This window comes from Saccostrea cucullata, unplaced genomic scaffold (assembly GCF_032062105.1).
Source record: "Saccostrea cucullata isolate Sc308-1 unplaced genomic scaffold, CSIRO_AGI_Scuc_v1 ctg4312, whole genome shotgun sequence".
NCBI classification, from domain to species: domain Eukaryota; kingdom Metazoa; phylum Mollusca; class Bivalvia; order Ostreida; family Ostreidae; genus Saccostrea; species Saccostrea cuccullata.
This window is the reverse complement of record NW_026933389.1, coordinates 16,915-28,351: the sequence shown is the minus strand read 5'-3', so window position 1 is coordinate 28,351 and position 11,437 is coordinate 16,915. Positions and strand designations below refer to the sequence as shown.

The 11,437-nt window shown below is 34.3% G+C and overlaps 1 protein-coding gene across 1 annotated transcript; it reads right to left on the bottom strand.

Annotated features, from left to right (window-relative positions):
• Positions 1-403: 403 nt before the first annotated feature.
• Positions 404-11,426, bottom strand: LOC134238158 (microfibril-associated glycoprotein 4-like). Its single transcript, XM_062720274.1, has 5 exons — positions 11,225-11,426; positions 9,829-9,965; positions 9,559-9,655; positions 9,052-9,216; positions 404-666 (listed from the first exon to the last, which is right to left on the bottom strand). The coding sequence occupies exons 1-5, from the start codon at positions 11,424-11,426 to the stop codon at positions 404-406; spliced, it is 864 nt and encodes a 287-aa protein (XP_062576258.1).
• Between the last annotated feature and the right edge of the window lie 11 nt (positions 11,427-11,437).

Below are 11,437 nucleotides of genomic sequence, written 5' to 3'. Positions count from 1 at the left end.
CAGCATAAAAAATAGATAAAAACATTATTACGTAAAAAGACTTGATAATAAATTTATTAGATAATATTCCTATAACTTTATTTCAAAATAAGAATATAGGAAGAAATCCATAACAAAATAATAAAATAATAAAAACAAGCTTCACTTTATTATATAACATATATATTTGATAATAACTTTATTACTTCGTTATATAACACCGATAAATCTTTTATGATTAGAATAATTACGTCATCCCCATTCATAATATATTTAATATTTTATGTGCATTACAGTATAAGAGACGTGTCCAACACGTCACAGACATCAAAGAAAATTTCAAAATGGACTGAATGTTGTTACTTCACAAACAACTTAAAGAACAATAATATAAACCACGTCATGAACTCATCATATAAAGTTTTCAGTGAGGTTTTATCATCATGAGAGTTTCTTTTATCTCTTGAGGATCCCTAACTGCAGTATACCAGGAATTACCCCTCGAATTTTGGGACCAGGGACCGTTAAGGGAGCATCGTTTACAGGAGTTATACCACCAGCCTCCTCCTCCTCCCCATCTTACAGCACAGTTATCATCACCCCATCTGTCGTGGTCTCTGTCCATAGTGGAGAAGTACATCCCTGACAAATCTTTTGTTGAATCCCCGGTGTCTATCATACTGTCGCCTACAGTTATCAATTAAATTTTTTACATGGTCATTTCATCAAATCACATCATTCTTATTTCAAACAACTAATATCACATTTATCAAGAAATAAATAACAAGTACATAAACTTCAATGGGGATTGATGTGGGTCGGTCACGTTATCAAATCCTGTGTGTCTAACAAAGCATCACCTGTAAAGGGAATCACAAAGATAATTGATTGATATACCTTCTATCTAATTACAGGAGTACGCATACCTATTAATTTTACCGACATTTTCAGTAACTTGTAAAATACATAATACCTATAATAATAAAAAAGGAGTGCAACGCACTTTATGTAACCGGGGAACCCCTCGCTTAATATCGAGGCCACCGCACAATCAACTGTCAATCGAAAATCATAAAAGACAAATCAATATTTTCGGACGGGACCACTGTTTTACCTCTTGATGCATATGCTTTTAAAGCATGTTTTACAGCAGCAGTGGTGATGTTTTTCTACGACTTCGCTCAAATATATTCGCTGTTCCCGACGCCATTACGTGACGTCTCGGGCGGTCCATTCACTCAAAAGGAACAAAACTGTCTGAAGTGAGCAAAAAAAATGCTATTCTAGATGATAGAGAACATATGCGAAAAGAAACCAGAGACAAGTCAGTAGATATTTAATAAAATTTAAAACGGGGAGGGGACGGGATTGCATATATGGGGTTGTGGATAAAGAGCGAGAGGCAAGGGGGAACATACTAGAGTAATACTGCATATACTGACTTACTGTATGATGCATTTTACTGATTAAAAAAAGATTTTTTTTTCTCTTTTTTAATCAATCATAGAAAAACACATTCTGAATTGATTTTCATTATTATATCTCCTTATGGTACATAACATGTGCCTTGGACACTCTTTTATTCCCATAGCGATAGAATAATGCATATAAAGTGTGAGGGTCTTTTACTCTAGTACATTAATATACCTGCACTTTCTGAAGAAAGTTCGGTATATTGTTGTTACTCATGTCACATTTTACTTCCCTGAACTCCTCCTACATTTTTCACATTAGCTTAAAAAACCTTTGTGAGATGGTTGGTAGTGTCATGTAGATGTTCAGTAAGGTTTCGGAATTCTGATTTTGAACCGTGGGGTGAAGTAGTGGTAGAAAAATGACGATTTTTATGCAAAAAGCCCCATCTTCCTTGAAACCCCCTTCATTTTACTCAGTAGCCTAATCCTCTTTTGAGAGATTGTTTATGGTGTCATGTAGATGTGCTGTAAGGTTTAGAAATTTTGTTTTTGCCCCCCCCCCCCCCTCCTGGGAGGGGGGTGAAATGGGGGTCGAAAAATGACGATTGCTATGCAAAAACTCCCGCCTTCCCTGATCTCCTCCTACACTTTCCTCAGTAGCCTAATCCTCTTTAAGAAGATGGTTGCTGGTGTTATGCAGATGTTCAGTAAGATTTCGGGATTTTTATTTTGCCGCGTGGGTCAAATTGGGGTTGGAAAATGACGTTTTTATGCAAAAGCCACGTCTTCTCTGAAATCCCCCTTTATCTTACTCAGTAGCCTAATCCTCTTTTGGGAGATGCTTTGTGGTGTCATGTAGATGTGCAGTAAGGTTTCGGAATTTTGATTTTGTCCGCGGGGGGGGGGGGGGTTATATGGGGGTAGAAAATGACGTTTTTTATGCAAAAAGCCCCGTCTTCTATGAACTCCTCCTTCTTTTTTCTCAGTAGCATAATCCTCTTTTGGGAGATGGTTGGTGGTGTCATGTAGATGTACAGTAAGGTTTCGGAATTTTGATTTTTTCCCGGGGGATCAAATTGGGGTCGACAAATGACGTTTTTTTTTTATACAAAAACCCCTGTCCTCCCTGAACTCCTTCCACGTTTTTCTCAGTGGCCTAATCCTCTTTTTTGGAGATGGTTGGTGGTGTCTTGTAGATTTGCAGTAAGGTTTCGGAATCAAAAAATCATGGCATACTGGGAAACCTCTTGTATTCTAACGAGTAATGTACATGTCAAATGTGAAAGTCATATCTCCTCTTATTCAAAAGTTATAAGCAACTGCAATAGTATTGAAAAATAGGTCAAGCTTCAAGGTCTTATCACAGCTAATAATGTACATGCATGTATAATATGAATGCCCTAACTTTTCTCTTTCAAAATGATGAATTTAAAATAATGACATTTAATGTACATGCATGTATAATATGAATGCCCTAACTTTTCTCTTTGAAAATGATGAATTTAAAACAATGTTATTTTCTTGCAGGTAGGTCAAACTTCAAGGTCGTAGATATAAAAAAAACCATGCCAATGTCACAGGTAAATACTAAAACGTTTGTTTAATATGAATGCCTTGTCTTTTCGCAATCAATAGATATGACCGTGATGACCAAGGTTAAATTTATTGTGACAGATGGACAGACTGAAATACAAATGTACATATTTCTATGTGAATTGGTTAAAATTGGCCCAGTGGCTCTAGTGAAGTTTAAAATGTAAAATGTTTCCAGACGACAGACGTAATGTGATAAGGAAACCAGAAAAGCTCAAAAAAGCTAAAATGTATAATTCACAAGTTACAGTACTTAAAAAGCTTTTTTCATGCAATTTTTTGATAAGCTGAAAATGTATGACATGTTTCCATTTTTGAAAAAAAAAAATTAAAATTTTAGAAAACAGTATAATTGAAAACAGTTAATCAAGGTGTTTTGAGTAGTAAAATAAAGCCAGTGAACTTTTATAGCTAATTCAAACACAGAACTTAGTCAATTTTAAGATGCACAACCATTTAACCTTTTATAATAATTTCATTTACCGCCATGTGCAGTAAATGCCAGTTATCGAAGAAGAATAGCCTAAGCGCAATAACTCCCCTGTCCTCAACCAAATTTCCAAAATAGCCCAAAGTCATAAATGCGCTTACACACACATCCTCTCCGCTCGACGATTTTGATCAAGCCATCGCTGGCAACTTCTGTTTACCCTCCAGGGTTGTCAGCACCATATGGCTCCGTTTCTGCAAACCGTAGGCGCCAAATGCCAGATTGAGGATCGGCGCTTACTCATTGACACTTGCAATAATACTTGAGCATTGTCCATTGTTTTGATACCATTGATTTATTATGTAATAACCTATCTTAAACAAAATAAAGCCATGACAGATACTGCCATTCTGAATTGCTTATTCTTTCGAGATAATTATTTTAAAAATATTTATATCATCATTTCTGATTCAAGGGAGAATAAGAGACACATGTACGACCAACATTCTCATGGTTTTATTTAGTGATTTCTTTGTTTGTTATGAAAACATCTCTCTCGGAAATTTTTCCCTAATATTGAGACATCAGCATTTTAAAAAATGAAGACAAAATGTGTTTGTGAATCACTGATGCCCTCGTATGGAAGCTCATGGCAAAGGTTTTCAGATGTATGTCAAACTCAAATGTCAAAGGGTTAAAATTGTTGGTATCAAGAATTTCTTGTCACAAGGAATACACATGCGAAATAATAATTTCTAATACTTCCTGTTTAAAAGTTACTTGCCAAGGGTAAAGTTTCTTCAAGTGAGTCAAACTCTAAGGTCAAGGTCACATATATTTATACTAACCTGTTAAAAGTTCATAGCATATACACATGGTAAGCATGAAAGCCCTAGCACCTACTAATCAAAGTTTAAGCCAAGATAAAAGTTTGGTATTGTTCTTGTAAAAATGGGTAAAAATCCAATTTAGGTCAAGATCTATTGATCAAGAGGTCAAAATTGGTGATGCCCAAATGAAAGGTCTTGTTACAGGGGATTAACCTATGAAATTAGGAAACCGTATCTATAGCTCATCCTACTTAAAACTTATGGGCAAGGTTAAAGTTTCTGCGGACAAACAGCCAAACAGATATCATATAAGCACATGAAACAAATTATGTATGTTGTCAAATCGAGAAAATTCTATTATTTGGAGTCACAAGATCAATATTGTAATTTCAGAGACAGGGAGTTGTTAGGGATATTTGATCCCCCCTGTGAATTTTTTTTCTCATTTATATAAGACTATTTACTGAAGCAAATAAAAATGACTTTGGATATCCTCCTCCTTAGAAAACATTGATTCCACGACCCACTATCATTGTTTTTATTTCATTTGTTTGTTTTCAGTTTTTTTTCTTTGCTTTTCAGGAAATTCTGGGCTGGAAAATTTTTTTTTTTACTTATGTGTGAACCCCTCTCCCGAAAAAAAAATTTGATCTGCACCAGTAACAGAATGTCATATCGACAACGTGAGATAACTTTACGTTGTGAAATTTTTCTACTGTGGCATGCGATTTTCTTTGACCCTTTTTGAACTTAAACCATATCATTTGCATTTCGGTTTATTTCAACCAAATTGATGCTTAATCTTGTACTTACTGTCATAGGTCCTGTAAACTTCATAAAATATAATCCAATTATAACACAAAATGAATTATTTGAATACATGCCACATTGCTGCACCATGTGCTATCCCATTCGGCATACCTTGGATGATTCCGTCGCATAAATGAAATGATTTTTTGCAAGCATGGACATTATATAGGCATTGATTTTTTTTGTTGGTTTAGCCCCCCACTTTCAATTACCCCTCCCACTTCCAATATGCTTCCAACGCCTGTGGTGTGTTTGTGTGGTGTCTGGGGGACATTAGTAAATTTTAAAAAAAATTAATTATGGGCAAAACATAAATCAAAATCTAAATTGCATCAACTTAATTCTTTTTTTTTCAGACTGGTAATGAATTAAGCATATAAAATGCACATAAGAGGCTCTGAGCCAAAGGTCACACAGTCACAGATTCTGAGGATTTTATACTCAACATGTACTGTGTAAAATAATTCTATAAAATTACTTTGATTTTTTCCTTGGAAATCCTAAAGTAAAGGATTATGTATTTAAAGGCAAACACCGTAGTGCAGGTATCACGGTCTCATAACAGTATCTAGTGTTTAAATGGATTACAAGTGTTTAATAATTTCATGCATGTATTACATGCACCTGAACTAAATTTGAGTAATCAGGTCAATAAATCAATTATGTAGATAATTATTCCTCCAAAGGCTGAATTGAAATTTAGGGCACGAATCCAGCACTTGATCAATCCCTAAGTATACTCACCGTCAATAGAAACGCAACACCCTCACTTTAGGTTGAAAATTATATAAATTAACTATGTACCAAAAAAGTTAGGACAACTTTTACTTTCAACTATTTAACGGTTGAATGAATTTCTTTCCACTACCGAAAGTTGCTCTTTAGCCCTTTTAACAGAAATCAAAATGTAACATTTTTAATGAAATTTTTATCAATATTTTGAGTTTTTAAGGTTTTGTAGCTGATAATCATAAGTACTGTACTAAAATCCTTCTTTCTTTACCGGATGTGATGCCTTTATTTCCTGAAAATGACTGATAGCCAGAAGGGGGATGTTTTATTTGTTTTATTTGATGATTGGCATAGTAAAAGATGTCCTAACTTTTTTGGTACATAGTTGTAACATGTATATAATTTTCACTCTAAAATAAGGGTATTGCGTTTCTATTGATGGTGAGTATATATATCCTTCCTCTCCCACCCCCACCTCCTGACGGCTTCTATATCAACTTAGTGAATACCTCCTCAATATATATAGGTATTAGTACATGTCCTATAAAATGGCATCTGTATCTTGCTAACTTGTCATAACAACAGCGAAATATTGACCAGGAAAGTTCACATGAACCTAGAGTGTATTTTAAATAAGTAATAATAATGTTGTATGTTTTCCAATTCTTTTTTTTTTTACTGAAGTAGTATATTTTCAAAGTGTACAACTGTGCAATGATGTTGTTTTTATCTCTTGTTTCTACTTGTTGAAGATTTCGTCTCCAAAATTGAAAATACCTCAATTTGGGTTAGGATCCTACTCTCCCACAGATATAAAAAAAAATAACAACCCTTGTCTGTCTCATGCCCCACGAAGTTAAAGAATAAAAATTCATTGCCTATATAGCATGGTGAAGTTTTATATATTTTACTTATTTTTCACAATAGACAAACAAGTAGATGTATCTGATGGTAAAATCTTTAGCTCTGGTTCACTGTGTATGATTGTTAAATCAAGACTTTTTTTAAGGGGGGGGGTAAATGGACCGCCCTGAAACGTCATGTAGTGGCGTCGAGGACAACGTTTGCATTCCTTGTGTTATTTTTATAGGTATAAGAGTTTTTCTTTACTGAAAAGTTCTGTTTAATTGATAGGTACGCAAACTACCGTGATCTAATTGTAAGGTACTTCTAAGATAGACGGTTTTAGTTGCTGGAAAAAGCGATAATTTTTATCTAGGCGGTCTTAGAATCCTCGGTGTCTATCATACTGGTGCCTGCAGAATAAGAGATGATAAATAACAGCGATAATTATTATTTACTATAATTTACATCATATTAATCTTAATACTGAAGTACGTCTGAGATACGCTGTTTAACATGGTATTTCCTGTAAGAGGGATAGTTATTATTTTCTCTATAATATTGCGAATTATATTATGACTTATATATTTTAATAGCAATTCACATAAAAATTAATTAAAAATCTTATTTCATTTAAAAGATATTAAAATTTCAAAATTTTGCGGGTTTGATTGACACATCCCTGCACTTTCACAAATTCATTTTATTCTTAATCCTTAGGAAAAGTGACAATCTTGTTGTGTATAAAGGAAAAATATTAATACTATAATCCAGAAAATTCAGAGTGGACATGTTCGAAAGCAAAACAAACACGCAATATATTATCAGTCTGTACAGTTGTGGTAAGCAGACTGTGTTAACTGAACGCACCCGGTGAATTATAAACATCAACAATAACAGAACTGTTTACAAAAACTGTGTACATAACAAGAGTGTGCTCGATTTGCTAGACCCTGTACGCAACTCGTTGTTCGGAATGACGATACTTGTGAAGGAGTTTTGCTTTCTAACATTTCTACTCTGAATAAAATTATTTTTCTAGATAAAAGTTTTTATATTTTTCATTAATACACAACAAGATTGCTACTTTTTCTAAGGATTAGGAATGATTGATTGATTGATTGTATGTTGTTTAACGTCTCTCTCGAGAAGTTTTCACTAATACGGAAACGCCACCACTTGCCGGTGGAGGGCTACAAATTTTGTCCTATGCTCGGCACTCAGGGCCTTTGAGCAGTGAGGGATCTTTTTGGTGCCAGCACCTACTGCGACACGGGGCCTCGGTTTATACGGTCTCATCCGAAGGACCGGTCTCCACGTCCCACAGTGGGATTCGAACCCACCCCATAAGGATTGACTCCTTACTCCGCGACTATAGAGCAGACGCTCTAACCACTGCGCCACGCGGGCGACGATTACAAATAAAGTTAAAATTTGTGAAAGTGTAAGGATGTGTCAATCAGACCCGCCAAAAAATTTGAAGTTTCACTAACTTAAAAATGGAATAATATTTTTAGTTAATTTTTGTGTGAAATGTTATTAAAATATATAAGTCGTAATATTATAGAGAACATATTGACCTCAAATCTGTGTTCAAGTACCTTTAAAAAAACAAGACATCAAAACAATGAGCAATTCATATGGCATCCTTTGTTCTGTAACAATAAACTGCAGGCTTGTTACACTTATAGCATACTTTCTAGTATAACACCTAACCCCAGGCGTAATACACCTTTAAATTATGATAATGTTTTTTTTTTTTATTTTATTATTATTATTTTATTTTTTATTTTATTTATTTATTTTTTTTGGGGGGGGGGGGGGGGGCTGGGGTTGGAGGTAAACGCCACTGAAAATATATGAAAACATTATTAAATGTAAACAAATAAAAGCTGTTATAGACCATATATTTAAAGTGTTTAAAATGCAATGCGCAGTAAATCATTCAAAATTATAACGAGATAAGATATGATGTATCTGTAAATGTTTTGGAATATTAGATTTTCATTAAATAAAGCATTGGTATTGTAAATGTGAAACGTATTGAGGTAATTTGAATTTGGCTTTTCAAACTTTAAACTAAACAAGTTTAATTAGCGTGGAATCAAGAACGTACACAGAATACAAGATGAAAACGCATCTTTATCTTTTTTCAATAATTTTATAACCTGTCAATACAGAAAAGTGGACAGTAAAACTCGGTTATAACGAAGTCCATGGGACCTATGAAATTACTTTGCTCTATCCCTTATTCGTTATATCCGTATAAGAAATTCCTTTAAATTATATAGCTTGGGATCCAAGATTACTTAGCTATATCTGAAAATTCACAATATTCGTGTTCGTACTAACAGAGTTTTACTGTGATTATGACGATAACGTAATTTGAACCTAATTGTAAGAACTTGAATACACTTACCTAAAGTTCCCGTGGCAGGTCCTGCAAGAAAGAGTTGGTATTTTCCAGCTTCGTTAGAGACAGAGAAATCGTACGTTTCATAAAGCGTTGTACCATTCTGGAGAGTGATGGAAACATACAGGGATGAGGTGTTTTCTTTTGTTAATTGATGGATTACATCATTTCCTGTATTAAGATATATTTGACATCAGCTGAAAAACCCTTTGCAATACAATTAATTCTATTATAAGTATGAATATACCGTAATGAACTCTCAAATTACTGTCCTTAGCTATAGACAGTAATGAAAAAAAAATTGTCTCTTAAAAATATGCCGCTTAACGATTTTCTTCTCTTCTCTTTTCTCTTTTTTGATATATCAATCTAACATGATATGTAAATATCGTAGAACACATATTACCTTATCTAAAATTCTGATCTTTATTACGCTTTAGTCTGTTACCTGAGACGTATTTTTTCGACCTTTGCAGGAATAAAATTTCTTATTTGAAAGCGATTTACACTTACCAATCCAGACATCCTCTTCCGGTGAACCAAATCCGTTTTTATATTCCGTCCAGGTCCTGTTAAAGTCTAGGGATCCAGTAATTCTCTTTTGGATTGCCTTTAAAATTAACTCGTATAGCAAACCATTGTTAAAACTGTTGTGTGATCAATTTGTATGATATAAACTAAAATTATTCATATTTCATATCAATCTATATACTGTCAAACAACAAAAACATTGAGTGTGAAATAAATTCTATAATGTGTCTTAATATTAAATGAACAACAAACCGTCCATCCACCGCCCATTGTGGTCATATCGCAGTACGCCTGGACAGGACTGGTGATGGTTCCATAGGGATATATTTCAAAGATTCCTGAATTAAAGTATCCATCTGATTGAAGATCCTTACAGTCTATTGGAATGACTTAAGCAGAAAAAAAACTTACAATCCATAGAAATAACTAATAGAAAATAATCAAACTTTGTATATACAATATACAGAAATAAGTAATAGTAATCATACTGGAATCATGCCATGTACATAAAAGAAGATACAATATTTACATTCCGTGTATTTTTCCTTATGAAAATCATTAGAATTCCATGACATTCAAATTTCTATAACACAAGCGAAGCCTTGTCACCGCGCGTTAGAATACACAAAAGGAACTACATGCATTTTCCATAATCTAGTAACAACGAAATGTACAATGTTTTGACTCAATTTAATTTAAAACTATAACCCTATTAAACTAATGTAAAAATACTACAAATGTGCGTTTAAAAATACTTTGTCACTTTTTGCCTCTCAATGTTTGTTTGCGTTATTTAACTTTGCAATGTCATCTGACGTCACAAGCGGCTCTTACGTCTATTAACCACGTCAGTTTTGAAGGGCGCTAAAATCACATTAAAGATTAACGAAATAAGAAATTATGAAGATGGAAAATTAGAGAATGTAAATATAAGCATTGAATTCATATTTTTGGCTGTCTTCAGTCCTATAACACACCTGGTCGTGCCGACAAATTTATCATACCGCGCTAACGCGCGGTATTCAATTTGTCAGCACGGCCAGGTGTGTTTTAGGACCGAAGACAGCCAAAAATATGAATTCAATGCTTTATTATAGCTCTCTAAAAGGATTAAGGTTATCTGTTAATTAAAACTAAGTTAGTCAACTACAATGTAGATTTTGTTAAGAATGCTCTTATAACAGAAATTGATTGATTGATTGTATATTGTTTAACGTCCCTCTTGAGAATTTTTCACTCATATGGAGAAGTCACCAATGCCGGTGAAGGGCTTCAAATTTAGACCTATACTCGGCACTCAGGGCGATTGAGCAGTGAGGGTTCTTTGTCGTGCCAACGCCTACCGTGACACGGGACCTACGTTTTTAAGGTCATATCCGAAAGACCCGTGACTTTCACTTCTAGTGCCGAGCGCTTGGCGAAGGAACAGTCACTACCTTTGTTTACGTCTTAGGTATGACGCGGCGCCGCGATCGAGAATCGAAACCGGGCCTCCCGATCACGAAGCGGACAACAGAAATTGAAGTGAATAGAAAAAATAAGAAAAGACTATTAATTAAAATTAATTAATCATTTAATCGACGAAAAAATCATATTATTAATCTAATTTGTGGCAAATGAAATAAAGAAAAATTACAGTTTTACATACAGTCATGTGAGTAGTATCTCCAGCCATCCTCATTTGACATCCCCGACGGGAAAATCATCTTATGGGTACGGCATTTCTTCATCTCGGGATTAAACCCATAGAAGCTACAATCTTTTTGACAACGTGCTGCACATTCTATAACTGATGTAGAGTTGTGCTCTCCTAAAAGGTCTTCATTCGATTTCTTATCATCCATGTTCATTTTTGCGACGT